The sequence below is a fragment of the Penaeus chinensis genome, chromosome 33, assembly GCF_019202785.1.
Source record: "Penaeus chinensis breed Huanghai No. 1 chromosome 33, ASM1920278v2, whole genome shotgun sequence".
NCBI classification, from domain to species: Eukaryota; Metazoa; Arthropoda; class Malacostraca; order Decapoda; family Penaeidae; genus Penaeus; species Penaeus chinensis.
The window spans coordinates 8,026,588-8,044,087 of NC_061851.1; the positions used below are offsets into that span (position 1 = coordinate 8,026,588).

At 37.8% G+C, this 17,500-nt stretch overlaps 2 protein-coding genes across 4 annotated transcripts in view; both read left to right on the plus strand.

Annotated features, from left to right (window-relative positions):
• Positions 1-17,500, plus strand: part of LOC125043141 (protein Wnt-5b-like) — a 657,155-nt gene that overhangs the window by 520,119 nt on the left and 119,536 nt on the right. The gene's annotated exons all lie outside the window — the stretch shown is intronic.
• LOC125043035 (pollen-specific leucine-rich repeat extensin-like protein 1) overlaps positions 13,970-17,500 on the plus strand; it is an 11,036-nt gene continuing 7,505 nt past the window's right edge. The window contains exons 1-6 of the mRNA XM_047638987.1: positions 13,970-14,047; positions 14,098-14,119; positions 14,986-15,234; positions 15,351-15,549; positions 16,379-16,465; positions 17,439-17,500. The exon at positions 17,439-17,500 is cut by the window's right edge and continues 31 nt beyond it. Of these exons, the coding sequence (XP_047494943.1) occupies positions 13,970-14,047; positions 14,098-14,119; positions 14,986-15,234; positions 15,351-15,549; positions 16,379-16,465; positions 17,439-17,500 (697 nt within the window). The remainder of the gene's footprint in view (positions 14,048-14,097; positions 14,120-14,985; positions 15,235-15,350; positions 15,550-16,378; positions 16,466-17,438) is intronic.

A 17,500-nucleotide genomic window follows, 5' to 3' on the forward strand; every position in this document is an offset into this window, starting at 1 on the left:
TGAATACTTTACAGTTTTATAACATTCGTTAGAACGGAATGAATATATTCTGAATTATTTAGTCTGAATTGCTGTTGACGCTATTATTACAAAGATTATTATCATTGTCATTACAACGCATGGTGTTGCTCTTGCGTGTTATTACTATCATTGCGATTTTGACTGTTCCTTTGTTGTTGGTAGTACAATATTATTGCTGTTTAGTTTGTTAATATTATCATTATTTTACCATCACATCATCATTTTCACTAACATTATCATTAACATTATTGTTGTTTTGCTATGATGATGATGATGATGTTATCATCATTATTGCCATTATCATTATTAATATCATCTTTGTTATTATTGTTGTTGCTGCTGTTGTTGTTATCATAATTATTAGCATTGTTATCTTAATCGTCACCATCAATATTATCATTATTATTAATAATATTGTTGTTGCATATATATTGTTGTTACTGTGGTCATCATCATCATCATCATCACTATTATTCTCCTTATTCATATTCTTATTCATTGTTACTACCACTACTGCTGTTGCTGCAACCACTACTACTACTATAATTACTCCTACTAATACTAATACTAGTAGTAGTATTACTACTGGTACTACTAGTATTACTACTACTACTATTGTTGTATTATTGGCACTATCATTACTGCTATTATTATCCTAGTTGTTATTATCACTCGTGATCCTCGTCATCATAATCATCGTTACCACTATTACTATAACTATTGTTACTGTTGTTGTTATTATTCTCATCATTATTAGTGATAGCAGTTGTAGTATATTAGTAATAGTAGTAATAGTAATAGGAACAGGAACACTATCTTTTATCTGTTTTATTTCTTTACTTCCACCGCAGGTATTAGTCATCTCTACAAGATCCAGTACCAACATTTAACCTTGCCTGACGTGATGGATTCTGTGTATTTATTAACGCGTCATTGTTCGAGGAATGGGAGGTGGTTGCGTTACGTAATCCCTAGAAGCGAAATTTTATAGGATTATTTTCGTTTTTTTTTGTTTTTTTTGTGTGTGTGTGTGTGTAATGGGCTTTTTTTTCTGTAATATTAACTAGATAAAGATAAACACGCATATCCACGCACGCGCACGCACACATGCCTGCGTATATAGATAATTGGATAGTGTAATGAATCTTATTTTTATAGTCCTGTTATCTCATTTGTGTATTAACATTTTATTATACGGTGATGTATGTACGTATTTACGATAATTCAATAATCTATACATTAAACTAAATGTATACATAATCATGCATATATATATAATAGTCCCTGCAGAAGTTGTGAACTTGTCCCGTTGTTTGTTTTTCGGCATCATTTTAGCGTCCAAAATCTAATTCTTATGAAATATACTGACTGCCTGTTATATCGTTTTTTTGCATTTCGCAGTATCTATCTATCTATCTATATATATGTATATATATGTGTGTGTGTGTATATATATATATATATATATATATATATATATATATTACATACATGTGTGCATGTATGTGGGTGTGCGAACATATACATATATATATATATATATGATATATATGTATATATATGATATATATATGATATATATATGGTATATATGTATATATATATCATATATATAATATATATATGATACATATGTATATGTATATATATATGATATATGTGTATATGTATATGTACATGTACATGTATATGTATATGTATATATATATATATATATATATATATATATATATAATATCCCAATGCCGCCGGGGAAAATGAACAAAAAATGGGGGAAATGCTGTGCCTATTTTCTATATTTTTTGTGAAATGTCTGCCCATAGATGGCTCTGCTAGTGCTTATCCACAAAGGAGTCAATTAGTAGACCTGATTTGAAATGGCGGAAAAAACGTATTTTTTTCTTGTGCTATGAATGTCGATGGTGTTATTCTTATTATAAACATTATGATTATTATAATGTTTTTTTAACATTAGTAACAGCAAAATAAGATACCGTAAAATATTTCGTAAATCACAGAAAAGGGTAAACGGGTGAGACAGGCAGTACTCGTAACTGCCTCATTGGTGACTTAGTACAAGTGTAGCCATCTATGTGTAAAAACAATCAAACAAGTACTCACAGTGGGCATAGCACGTCCGTACACGTCATACCCGTCGGCAAGGGGCTATATATGTTTATATATATATATATATATATATATATATGTATATATATGTATATATATATTACATACATGTGTCCATATATGTGGGTGTGTGGGTGTGCGAACATTTATATATATATATATATATATATATATATATATATTTATATATATATGAATATTTGATATTACATACCATATCACAGTATACTTGCACACTCACAACCATACATACATATTCATCACCACAGTCAGTAGCTCCAGACAGCAGCAAACACAGACTCCCTCATCGCTAGGGGGAAAAAAAACGCAATTTTGATTTAGTTCTTACGATGATTTCTTGTCCTTTCACCCAGCGCTCGCCCTCTACGCCAGGGAGAATAGATTAACCTCTCGCCGTCAAGCTGTATGGATAATCGTGTTTTAAAAGCCGCAATGGATGGAGGTTAACATACGCGTGTCTTTAACTGTGGAAATTAACTTGATGCTATATAAGGTGGTGGTCGCAGGCGTGGGGAGTCTGGCTCTGTTGGTGGGTGGGCGTGTCCTTGTGTGTGTGTGTGTGTGTGTGTGTGTGTGTGTGTGTGTGTGCTGTGTGCGTGTGTAAGTCCGTGTGTATTGGTATGCAATTTATGTATGGTTGTTTGTGTGTATTTCTGTATACACCTGTGTATATGTGCCGTCTGTGTATCACCGTATGTGTGTGTCTTGTGCGTATGTATCGTGTGTATCTACGTATCTGTTTTTTTTTTTTCTACGTATCTTTGTTTTTACTTTCTACGTATCTATAGTTGTTGTTTTCTTGCTCTCTTCGTATCTATATATATGTATCTGTACCCGCATCACCCTATCTGTACATATGCATATCTACCAATGTATGTATCAACGCTCGTGTGCATTTGTGCGTTACCCGTGGGCGATGAGTCCCCGTGAATCTTACAGGTTTCCCATTGTCCGCCCACTGGCCAATCAGGAGCGACGGTTCCACGCCCTTGTCGGACTAAACGTGTGTTATCAGGTGTGCCGTGTTTTACATGCCACAGTGTGTTAACCCGAAGACGTTAAGGCTATTGACACCTGGTTATTTATTCGTCATCTAGCGTGTCTGTTTGTGGATGGTATCATTGGTATTCTGATTATGATCATGCTTTTTTATTATTACTATTATTGTCATTACTGTTCTTATTGTTGTCTTTATTATTATCGTTATTGTTATCCTTATCATTATTATTGTTATTCTTATTATTGTTGTCATTGTTTTTATTTTTTATTTATTAATTATTATTATTATTATCATCATTATTGTTATTATTAGTAGTAGTACTGTTATTGGTGTTGTTGTTATCATTACTATCTTTTATTATTGTTGTTGTTGCTGTTATTATTAGCAGTAGCATTATTATTACAGTTAATATAATAATGATAATAATGATTAATATTATTATCTATTATTGTTGTTATTATTGACATTGTTATTGTTATTATTGCTGTTGTTATTATTATTATTATTGTTATTATTATTATTATTATTATTATTATTATTATTATTATTATTATTACACTTATTATTATCATCATCATCATTATTATTACTATAGTTATTGTTTTTATTGCTATTACTATTAGTATTGTTATCCTTTTTATTGTTACTTTTTATCATAATCATCATTATTGTCTTCTAATTATTATTATTAGTAGTAGTCTATTATTATTGCTGTTGTTATTATTATTGTTGTTATTATCATCATCTAAATCATCAATATTGTCTTTCTATTTGCAGGAATAGTAGAGTGTTATTGTTCTTGTTGTTATTGCCATCATTATTAGTATTATTACTATTACTATTACTTACTTCAAAATTTGTCTTTGAATGAGCATAGTGTTTTAAAGTTCTGGCTAGTTGTAATAATTTTCTGATTCTCTCTCTCTATTTCTCTTTCTTTCTTTCTCCTTCCTTCCTTCCTTCCCTCCCCTTTCCTATCTTTTCCTCCCCTCCCCTCCTTGCCTCCTTCCTTCCATTTCCTTCCTTTTTTCCCCTTACCCCCTTCCTTCTCTTCTTTTTTTCTTCCCTCCCCTTCCACTTCCCTTCTCTTCCCTCTACTTCCCTCCTCTTCCCTCCTCTTCCCTCTACTTCCCTCCTCTTCCCTCCTTCCCCATCTTTCCGCATCCATCCCCTCTCCTCCCCACCCCGCCTCCCCAGCCTCCTCGAGCCGCCGACAAAGGTAGGGCGAGGTTGGTGTCGCGTGAAAGATCCAAGTGACGGGTCTTCATCTGTAATCCCCCGCCCGGTAAATCCTCCTGGCCTGTCTCCGCCATTCTTTACGGTGGTCCTTCTTTCATGGCCCTCCTCTTGGCCGGCTTGTTTATTTCTTGGCCTATGTGGTCTGTGTGTTTTTTTTTTCTAACTTTTATTCTTTAATTTTCTGTCTCTCTCTCTCTCTCTCTCTCTCTCTCTCTCTCTCTCTCTCTCTCTCTCTCTCTCTCTCTCTCTCTCTCTCTCTCTCTCTCTGCCTTCATAATGAAGAAAGGAAGGAAATGGAAGGAAGGAGGGAATGAGGGGAGGGGAGGAAAAGAGAGGAAAGGGGAGTTCGTCCTGTTTTCTTTTCCTTGGTGATTATACATTTATCTATGTATTTATTTATCACTTATTTTGTTTATGTTGGTCTAGCTTCTTCCGATCACCCTGTTTTTTCTTTCTACCTTATATACCCCATTCGACCTCTACCTCTACTCCCCCTCTTCGTCTTTTCTCGTCCATCACTGATTCGTTACTAATCACACCTTAGTTTCTACAAGGCCTGATGGACCCAGCTGGTTTTCACAAGCCCTACATCGTCTACATTATTCAAATTAGGCCATAAAAGTCTAGATTGAAATCTGATGATCTGGTCTTTATTCCAGGTCAATCCCTCCAAGGTTTTTTAGCATACGATTACGGTTACACACCTTTTTTTTTGTATCTGTATTTTATTATGAATGAAGCCTAGTTTTTTCAGCATTTTAATGTACGACTTTTTTCTCTCCTGGGATAAAAAAAAAAAACGTTAATTCTGTTTAAGATCGATGTTTTCTTTAAGAAAGGAATTCACTCGATATTTTTCTTTTTTTTTTTCAAGAATGGAACCTTATTTTTATTTTAGTTGCATTAGCTTCAGTCACAAATCCTGGCGCACCCCTGTGATGACTAAAAGAAAAGGTGAATACTTGAAATTAGTCTTTGGCTTTAGTGCATGACCTCGAGGTGCTCCACGAGATGAGGAGTCTGGCAGAAGACGTAGGAGAGAGAAATATAGATAAATATAAGCGGAAGATGAGAAAGAGTTAGACGGGAAAAATGAGGAAACGCGTATAGAATCGGTTTGGGCGCGTGTCATCGCTGGAGTGCCGTCTCGCCCATGCCACCCCTTCCCCCTTCCCCCGTTCCCAGTTCCCTTCCCAGTATATATATATGTATATATGTATTTATATGTATATGTATATCTATATCTATATCTATATCTACATCTACATCTATATCTGTATTATTGCTATCATTGTTATTGTAATTATTCATTGTTAGTAATATTGTAACTACTGCTATTACTATTACCATTGTTGTTGTTATTATTATTATTATTATTATTATTATTATTATTATTATTATTATTATCATGATCATAATAACAATGATTGATTATTATTATTGTTGTTATTACTATTATTATTATTATTATCATTGTTATTATTATTATTATTATCATAATTATCATCATCATCATAATAATGATTCTTATTAGTGTTGTAATTATTTATTATTATTATTATTATTATTATTATTATTATTATTATTATTATTATCATGATCATAATAACAATGATTGATTATTATTATTGTTGTTATTACTATTATTATTATTATTATCATTGTTATTATTATTATTATTATCATAATTATCATCATCATCATAATAATGATTCTTATTAGTGTTGTAATTATTTATTATTATTATTATTATTATTATTATTATTATTATCATGATCATAATAACAATGATTGATTATTATTATTGTTGTTATTACTATTATTATTATTATTATCATTGTTATTATTATTATTATTATCATAATTATCATCATCATCATAATAATGATTCTTATTAGTGTTGTTATTATTTATTATTATTATTATTATTATTATTATTATTATTATTATTATTACTATGATGATCATCATCATTACTACTACTACTGCTATTATTATTATTATTATTATTATTGTTATTATAATTACTATATTTTTTTATCTGCATTGTTATGCTATTGTTATTGTTGCTTATATGTTATGTACATATATTTTTTTTTCCTTTTTTTCTTTCTTTTCAATTTCTTAATATACTTGTGTTATTATTTTTTTATGTTACATTTTAGGATCTTGTTGTTTCTTTTTTTAGTGCTTCTACTTTATGGTTTATCTGTATCTCTCCATCTACCTTATTTGCCATTTCATCAGCCACTTTTTAAGATAACGACTCTCATTTCTATGTATTTTATGGTACTTGGCTTGTTCTAATTACAGTATACGGTCACATTCCTTCAAATATATTTTTCTAGACTGGTATTCTTTAGCAAATTATTTTTGTTCATATTTTAATTAGTTATATAGAGCTATATGTTTTATATACGGTACTGTTATTCATGTGTTTACATTAATATTATTTATAAAGGAATCTCATAGTTACAACAAGTTAAACCAAACTAAAAAAAAGTATTTCGGGGACCATTATATTTTACTAGAATCATGGAAATAGTGTAGCAGAAAATGGGGAAAATACAGGTAAAAAGAAAACGAAAAAAAATATTTGACCAAAGAAAATGTGAAGCATAGCATTGCGGGTAAACTATAGCACTTTTAAAATAGTCAGAATGGTTATGTAGCGCGCTGTTCTCTTGTGGGATTAATTATATTACTTATTGTAATGTTATTTGCCATAGTTACGGAGCGCATTCTGACTAAAACGCAACGCAACGCAAACAAGCAAGAGCAGTTGTTTAGTGTCGAAATAATCACCGAATGCACAATACTCTCGAATGATTAGATACCAAAGGCTGGAACGAAAGGCAGATTTTACGGGTTACAAATGCTCTACCAGGATAATCGTAAGCAAATTTCAGGTATCACAAAATCGGCAAGTTAAACAATCACTTTGGGGGCGTTTGCAAGTGGCAGACGGGGAAAAGGTAGCGAAGTTGAACACGGAATTCCAAGCACCTTCGTTGTTTGTTTGCAGTTCGTTGTGTTGTATTCGGAGACCGAATGTTTTTTTTATTATTATTGTATTTGAACTAAATACCGCTGGTGCTTTATTGTTGTTATTATTATTATTATTATTATTATTATTATCATCATCATCATCATCATTAATATTATTATTATTATTATTATTATTATTAATTCTATTATCATTAATATTATTATTAATTCACTTATCTTTATTATTATTATTATCATTATTATTATTATTATTATTATTATTATTATTATCATTATTATTATTATTATTATTGTATTGATATTGTTGGTATTGGCGCTGCTTTCTTCAAAATCGTTATTTACTTTTTATCCGATGGCTTTGTCTTCCAGTGTTTGCTCTCGCTTCCGCATTACTTTGTATCTTGCAACTGAATATCATTATTTATCTCGCTCGCTGTTCTTTCTTCTCTTCTTCGTCTTCTCAAGTTTCGCATCAAACTCTCGCTTTACCGCAATATACAAGCACTTCATTACGCATAATTTCTGTAAAACCTTACTTACATAACATCTTGCACTCAGCGCCTCAGTCCTCACGTGTCACTCGGGTTTCCTCGGCGTGTCTTTGTCTCACTTCTTTAACCTCAAGAACCACAGAAGCCGGTGTGTCTTCGGCCTGCTCGCGCGTCGACTTGTCCCTTTGGTTTTACGCTTGTGATTTCGATGTTGAAATGTGAGCAATTTTTTTGCTGGATTGGTGTTTGGTAGGCAGAGGTTCTAATGGGGTATAGCTCGGTTGGTTCTTCTTCTATGTGTGGTGTGTTGTAAGTTTGTGTATTTCTGGGCATCGGTTTGTCTTTTAATTACAGATTGTACTTGTTTCTCTATTTTGCACTTTTTTGTCTTGTCTGTCTGTCTGTCTTTGCTTTTGTTATACTCCCTCCTCCCTCCCTTTTGCATTTATCGTTCCTTCCTTATTTTTATCCTCATCTCTCCCTCCTCCCTCTTGCTTATCTTTTTTTTTATATTTTCCTGTCATCCTCTTCCTCTCCTCTCTCCAACCTATCCTTCCTCCTCTCTTCTATTTTTTCTCCAACCTTCTATTCTCCTTCCTATTCTCCTCCCTCTTCCTTCTATCTTCCTCTCCTTCCCTTCCTTTTCCGAGTTGGCGTTAGCTTCAGGCATCGAGAGTTCAAGGTTACGTATTTGTGTGAGATTTCATGCTGTCGATTTCAAGGTGACGAAGCGAAGGTGACAGTCCGATGACGAAATGGTGTTCTGCCTACAGGATGCGAAGGAAAGCGTATGGCAAGCCCGGTAATCGCCAGTCGGTGTGGTGTCAGATAATAAGTGAAGGGGATCATGATATGTAGGATGATATTTTAATATTGGGTTGTATGTTGCGGAGGGAATGGTATTGGACTGGTTTTCGTGTGTGAGGAATAGACCATTCGGCTCAATCTTTTGATTTAACCCCTTTAGTTAACCTCGTGAATGTTAAGATCTTGTATTTGTTCATTTTCATTTTCATCTTTTTGCGAGTTCATGAGATTATTTTCTTGCCTCTCACCTCCCTTTCTTTTTTTTTTTTTTTCTTTCTTTCTGTGTTTTTGCCCTTATAAGAGTAAGGGTGCCTAGCAACAAAATATTCGCGAAAGGAAGGGCGGAAGAGGAGGAAGTATGGCGCGCATCCTCAAAAGATGGATGTGTTTAAGATAAGAGTTCTGTGTAAATAACATGCAGATTATCATTTTTACTTCTCTCTATCCATCTATCTATCTATCTCTCAAAGAAGTGATCTCAAATTTGATGATATTCTGAAGAGAAGGTAGCAGGGAGAAGGATGAGATATATAGCTAGGAAGGGAAAGACATAGAGTAACGCCAGTAAAATGTTGAGAAACCGTATGCCGGCATCTCGTAACAGGTCAGCGGTCAAATCAACACTTGCTCTTCTGTCCTGCAGTGTTTAGTCTACGCGTTATTCACACGGTTTCACTGAAACCTGAAACTCATTCAAGGGTTTAGAGAGTATGGTTTAATTTTCGGAATAGGCGCGTTGGAATGCCCCGACTTTTATCTTAGCCAATTCTCGGCACAGTTGATGATTGACGCAAAGATCGTAATGCAATATAGTATCTCGTATGATTATTAAAGCCACACCGCCAAGGACTCGGAAAAGATTGAAAGGATGTTCTTGCACGCTGCCGCAAGTTAAAGCCAGTTCGGTCGCATCTTTAGCCGTCCCGTTTATCAAACCCTCGCGCACTCAAAGCCTCATCCCCTGAACATTATGCTAATATTATTAAGCGGTTTCAAGACGCGCGAAGAGATATGACGTATGATCGAACGAGCGGGGGGAGAGGGGGGGGGCGACCGGCCGATGAGACACACCTGGACAAGTCGGAATTTCTCGCCAAAATTTGAAAAGATGGAGAACGAGAGAGAGGGAGAGGTAAGGAGGGAGGGAGAGAGAAAAAATGAACGAGAGAGAGAGAGAGAAGAGTGAGAAAAAAGGAGGGAACGAGGAAGACCCCCGACGCAAGAGCCGCCGTCGGGAAGCGAAGACGACGACACTCTAAGGACGACGCTCGCATGCAGATGAGTTGGCAGACAATGCCAGGGTGCGACGGGGGAGAGTCCGCGGCGTCGACGGAAGGAAGGGAGTGGTGATTCACGGGGGGGCGCAGTCGTGGGGGCGGCGCGGCGGGAGTGGTGAGTTGTGGTGATGGAAAGAGTGATGAGCCGTGGTGATGGCAGAGGTGGTGATTCATGGAGCGCGGGGGTTAAGAGAGGGCGAGATTTTTTTTATGTGTCGGGGTGGGGGGGGGGGGGGTATTCGAGACTTAAGCATTGGAAGAAGTGTTGAGAAGAGAACGGACGATTTATAACGAAAACGCATAAAAGGATGCTTGATGTTGAGAGAAGGTGGAAGGGAATCCTCCGCGAAAGACTGATTCATCAAGAGTGGCGAGAGCAGAGTCCTTCGCTATGATGAACGGTCGAATATGATCACCCTGAAAAAGTATATAAAAAAATAAAATAAAATAAAATATATAAAAAGTGAAAGAAAAGAAGAGCTTGAACGCCGTTGAAATGTTTCCCATCCTCAAAAATATAGTCCGTTGTAACAACAAACACCATAACACGAACGGCGAAAATGCCGTAGATAACATGACAATATGATGACACCCCTGAAGCCGAGCATAACAAAAGGCGGCAGGCAAATATGCAACCATCCCTGTCGCGCAAAACATACTGTTCACTTCCCTCTGCTCTCGTTGCTACACAGTTAGTGGTGCTTCTTGCCGCTTCATTATCCTTCGGTTCGCCTCAGACACTAACCGTTTCCTTCCACTGCCAGTTTAAGAAGATGGGAGATCTAGCCGTCGCAAATTTTGGGTTTCCTTGAGTGGGCTGTAAAATATCTGTAATTACGATCGTGTTAACAGGTTCGTAGTCGTCGACAGGAGACAGACATGTAGACACGAAGGCAAGCAGTCATGCGGGCAAGCAGGCAAATAGTCAGCAAGCAAATATACAGCGAGGCAAACAGACAAACAAGCCGGGGACTCAAAAGAGGCAAACAATCACACAATCAGGTATTGAAAGAGACAAGCAATCAAGCAAGCGGACAGCAACCCACTCCAGTGAATTGACAGCGAAGACACGCACACCAACATACGAGGGAGAATTGATACAAGCCGGGCATTCAATTCGCACAATGGGTCGGAAGGGAGGTAGAGGCGATAAAAAAAAGGGTGAGCCGGTGATGGAGAAGGGTGAAAGGAAAGGGGAGAGTGATAAGAAGGGATAAGACTCAGCTCCCAGTGGGAAGGGGAAGCATTGCATCAGAGGGCGATTCAGGACATGCGATCAGGGACGCCAAATTGAGATCACTTTGCCTTCGCCGTGGAAGAAGAGAGATAATGACACTGAATGTATGTAGATAGATAGGTGGATAGACAAATAGATAAGATATGGATGTGATATATGTCCATATATATTCGTTTTTTGCTGATTTATTTAATCATTTATGTTCATGTATATATGGGAGAGAGAGAGAGAGAGAGAGAGAGAGAGAGAGAGAGAGAGAGAGAGAGAGAGAGAGAGAGAGAGAGAGAGAGAGAGATTAGATAAAAAGATCATGAAAATATGTTTTAACAGTAACTACAGGCCAAGGCAGGGTGGATACGAATGAGATCTGAAGAAATGCAAGTACCAAAGGGAGTGGACGAGAGAGAGAACGGAGAAGCAGCAAGCCAGAAGAAGAAGAAAGGAAAGAAGGATAAGTCTCCGAAGGGCGTGTTGGATAAGGATAAGCGTTGAGGGGGGGAGGGGGCGAGGGGGCGAGGCGGGCCCAAATTTCACAGGTGAGTAGCTTCGTAGGGCGCCGGACTTATACCTGATAATGGGACTTAGTGAGGTGGAATGCGTGTGTGCTGAGCCGTAAGTATCTCTGTCTCGTAGTGTGTTGGGGGGCTTGTTTTAATGGGGGGGGGGGGGGGGGCGAAGCCTGTCGATTGGGCGTGAGTGGTTGGGGCTGTGAATGGGCGGTGGTTGTAATGTAGGCATTGGTGTTAATGATATCGGTAATGATGATGACGATCATGATATTGTTATTACCCCTAATGGCATTATCATGCTTATCCTCATAATTGCTGTTTGTTATTACTCTGTTGCTTCTAGTGTTACTACAGCTACTGCTAAAAGCAAGAGTAAGTTAAGATGATGATAATGATCATAGTGTTGGTAGCAAAAATGCTAATGATGATGGTGATGACAAGAAACTGTACGTTATAACCATGCTGATAATAATGGTCATAAAAATAATCATTATTGTTATCATTATCATCACTTACTATCATCATTTCTCGATGCATATTAGTCTTTTTAACCTGAAAGCCTAGTCTAATATACAATAGGGATATCATGGTAGCATTTTATTTCTTTCTTTTTTGCAAATGATTTAGATTTGAAAGTCGAGGGTTCTAATCTTCTATCCACTTCATTCGACAGAAAAAAATGAAAACGACTTTTTTTATCCTTATGTGTTTAATATTAGGTAATGATCATCTCACAGTGTAAGACGTGCACGGGTATCTGCTCACAGTGTCTAGCATTTGAGCATGGATAAGCTGGGATTACGGAGCTACCTGATTGTCAAGGCTTAGTTGTACCTTCGCTGAGATGAGGAAGATCTGTGAGAAGGAAAGACAGTTTCTTTTGTATGTTCTTAGATTTGTGAGAGTGTCTGAAAATGTATTTTGAAATTTGCTCGTGAGAGGATAGGCGAGTCTGCGCTAAGATAATATCCACGCTGAGAGATTTTCGCAACATTAAGCATGTATTGAAAGTCTGCATCGCATTTTGTTGCAAGAAGGAAGTTTTAGCGCAGGGTAGAAGAGAGCTCTTTGGGTCTCCGAGAGGAAAAACGACGAGGAGAAAAAAGGATCCGTGCATATGGATACTTCCTTCTTAAGATAACCAGATAGTATGAAGGACTTTATTTCCTCGACATAACGATTTTTTATTCACATATCTAGAGTAAGTTCCGTTTCTCATTACTCATTTTTGTGTAAATATATACAGTATATAATGTGCATGTTAACATCAAACCATTAATAAACCTGGACATGCTGTTTATTATTGAATGGATAATGAGACATCGAACCTGAGAGATTTAATTTTTTTTTAATCAGAGCTAACGATATCGTTGATATAATATATCTTCGATCCGATCAAGAACCGCTTCTCTCACATGCTCTAGTGCTTGGGTAGGATTAGTCTGTAGACTTTATTGTAATTTGATTTTGCCGTGATTGATGTTGCTAATGTCGATCTTAACTGTTGCTGTATTCGAATACGAATCATTTTCTCTGGACCGTAAGTGGCTAGATGTGAAGAAGAGGAGGAATGTGGGAACCTTGACGATCCGGCGACTGCGAGGGTTTGGCATTTGTCTAGTGTTTGTGTGGGTTCGTAAAACAAGGTAAATAGTTAGTGTAAGGAGGGCGAGGAGATGGAGAGTGTTCCTGGTGAGGAGGAGAAGTGGGGCGGGAGAAGGGGAGGGGAAGGGGGAGAGGGAAGGGGAGCAGGCAGTTGAAGGGGAAGGGGCTCTCGGGAGGGGCAGGGGGTTCAGGGTAACGTTGACACCCCAGCCCTCTTGGGGGTAAACACAGCACCCTGCTAAGGGCTAATGAAGTGCTCTTGATGGACACACACCTCAAGGTACACAAGCACGCACCCACGCACGTATAGACATACATAAACAATCTCCACTCACTCATGCACATGCAGACAAGTATGTGAAGACAAGCATGCATGTATTCACTCAATTATTCATATACATTTATGTATAGTGCATACTCTCTTTTCATTTCTGTCTTTGCATTTATTCTCGAATTCTTTCTCTCACTCTCTCTTTGCGTATGCTATTCTTACATACGAGCGAATGCGTATATGTATGTGAGTGACCGTCTGTGAGTTTCTGAATGTGATTCATGTGATTCGCCTGTGTCTGTGTGTGTCCATGCGTGCGTGCGTGTCTGCGTTTCATCTCGCCGCCTCTACCGCAATGGCATTAGCTCCACAGCAGCCAAGGTTCACCAAATCTCACCACACACTGCACTGGACCGCACCAGTTGCCAACCAGGTGATGGCGGAGAGGGCATAGGGCCAGACTGCGTACCAATCTTTCGGTAGCGCGTTCGCATGTGTGGTACAGGTTGGTCTGTCAGGTTTCATCTTTGATACACCTGTTTACCTTTGGTATAAACACGTGTTGCAATCCCTTGACTTTACTCGATTTTTTCTTCTTTTTTTCGTTAACAAGGTCTGTCAGTCTGTGTCGGGGGAGGAGGGGGAGGGGAAGAAGGGGCCGAGGGAGGTGAGAAAAGTGGAGGATAATATCATCATTATGTCTCCGGGAATGATGGATCAAAGTACCGACTGTAATGTTTTTTTTTTATGTTTTCGTCCATTTTTCGTGATTTTTTGTATATTTTTCATTTTTTTTTTTTTTATCTTTTCATTCTGTATTATTTGCTTGTTTATTTTCATTTTCTCTCGCTTTGTTCCATATTGAAATAAAAATGAAAGAAAGTTTAACTGTGACATTTAAGCATCATTGGAATATTACGGGAATAATGTTGATGCTGCAATATGAAGCAAAAATAAAAAAAAAGAGAAGAAATTGTTTAAAAAGTAAGTGTATGTTGAAAACTAGGATTACTGATAATACCAACATAAAACAACAGCGGTAACAGTATCATAAATAATTGTAATATCAGGAGGAACTGACATAAATGAAGGAAATGAAAACCAAGATGATAGAGCAAGGTAATATGAGCATAGTAACAGCTGCACTATAAGAACATCACGAAGAACAGACACAAATAGAAAACAAGAAACGGAAAATGAAGATAATGAAGAAAGAGAAGCACACAGCCTCGGGAAGAACGTAATGATGTGGAGACGTAAAGGTGTTGACAGTGTGTTGCGTCGAACCGCCATGTTTAGCCGTGGTCCCAGACGTTTGTTTACCGCAACCCTCCGCACACGACCCACCCCAAACCCACACCGTTCCCACAGTCAGCCCACTTACAGGCTCCTCCAGCCCACCACCTGCCTTAGGAAACACCACCCTGTGCCCACCCTCCGCCATCTGCACTCACATTCAGCCCACCCTCAGCCCACCACCTACCACCCTATACTCTCTTAGAGAACACCATCACTGTCCCTATCCCGAGGTCACCCTCCGTCCACCTTTTGTCCCCACCCCTAGACCACTCTACGTCCACCCTGTCGCCCACCCTGTCGCCCACCCTCAGCCCATGCCAAGTCCGCCTCCAGACCACCCTCGGCCCATCCTCATCCCTCCCTCTTTCCTCCCTACACCCGCGTCCACCCCACCCACGAACTGCTCTTAATATGCCCTCTGCTCTCCTCCCCCTTAGCCCACCTTCAGCCCACTTCCATCCTTACCTTTGCCCACCCTATCCCGCTCACCTATCCCGCTCACAGACCACTCCTAACCCCACCTTCTGTCCCCACCCTCAACCCACCTCCAGCCCACCTCCAACCCGCCTCCACCTCCAGTCCACCTCCAACCCGCCTCCACCTCCTTCCTTGTTCCTTCGAAAGCCTTTGCATCGCGTATAGTCCTTGAAGTGGAAAACAACCTACTTGAAGTTGCTAATGCTGTTTGCGGTGTTTTGTCGCCGTCAACGCTGGTGGTGTTCGTTGTTCGTTGAAGGGGGGGCGGGGTTTGTTAGAGGTGCCGTTGCTCGTTTTAGTTATTTTGTATTGGCAGTGTTATAGTTCTTATCTGTATGAGCAGTGTTGTTCATCATTGTTTAAGTTTGAACAGTTGTTTGCGAATATAGATTTGTTCCCAACATTGTTATTATCATTATCATCACTGTTGTTATCACTTTCATTTTTTATCATTACCATTATTGCTATTGTAAATCATTACCATCATCATCGCCATCATCATCATCATCATCATCATCATCATCATCATCATTATCATCATCATCATCACCACCACCATCACCACCACCATCATCATCATCATCATCATCATCATCATCATCATCATCATCATCATCATCATGGTGATCATCATCATCATCATCATCACCACCACCACCATCGTCATCGTCATCGTCATCATTTTCAAGAGGATTTATCAAGATACGAGTCGGAATCTCCAGCATAATTACATAACCTGGAAATTTGAGCTTGTACTTTTGGATTGGCGTGTTGAAACCTCTCTTTAACACGTATATATTAGATGAAAAAGTACAAAGAAAAACATCGGAATACTCTCTTCCTGAGAAGAACTATAATTCAGATTCCGAAAATTATCCAATTCTTGTAATACTTTACTTCTCGATCACAGAATAAAAAAAAACAAAAACAAAAACAGTATTTCTTATCTTTAAAAACTCGAAATGCTCTAATTTTCATCGCCCTCCAGTAGGCTGCAGCGCGTGCCTACCCACTTCAAAAAAAACAAAGGGTCTGACACAGAGCCGTTAACGACACTCAAGCTTAAGTGTAAAAGGTGATGCTGTGTGTCCAGATCAAACATCATTACCGCTTCATTACCTCCATTAGCGGCGACGCTCAGAGGAGAACGTTCTTTCTCTCGGGGCTGTCGCTGCAGCGGAAGAGGGGGGGGGGGGGGGGGGTTGGAGCGGTGGTCGAGCTTCATTACGGAAGGAGGAGAGGTCCATCATGCTTTTGCAGTGTTTATATATATATATGTATGTGTGTGCGTGTGTAAAGATATATGTATATGTATATATATACATACATTTATACACATATACATATATTGATAAATGCATGCAAACGCACACGCACACATTTAAATATATATCTGTATATCTATATCTATATATACACATACATATATGTATACACATATATGTATTTGCGCATATATATACATACATATATATACACATACATATATACATATTTACATATTTACATAAACGCGTCTGTGGGTATGTATGAGTATGTATATATGTATGTGCATGTATATATATGCAGATATGTGTGTATATATATATTATATATACACATACATGTATATACATACATATATATGTATAGATTTATATGTATATGCACATATATGCATATATACGTGCGTGTGCATATATATGTATATATGGATATACATATATACATATATATACATATATATATATATATATATATAATGCTTTTGTGTGGGTGGGTGGGTGGGTGGGTGTGTGTGTATATATATATATATGTGTGTGTGTGTGTGTGTGTGTGTGTGTGTGTGTGTGTGTGTGTGTGTGTGTGTATGTATATGCGTATATATGTGTGTGTGTGTGTGTGTGTGTGTGTGTGTGTGTGTGTGTGTGTGTGTGTGTGTGTGTGTTAAATTTAAGGGACAGGGATGGTAGAAAAAAGGGGTAGTAGGAGTAATAGGTTACGAGAAAGGAAAGCAAAATAAGCGGTTGAATTGCGAGGGGCTCCCTTGGACCAACAATCTCCAGCAGGAGCCCAAAGAGCGACAGTAGTGTAGTTGATATACTGATTATGATTATTACAGCAATACAGC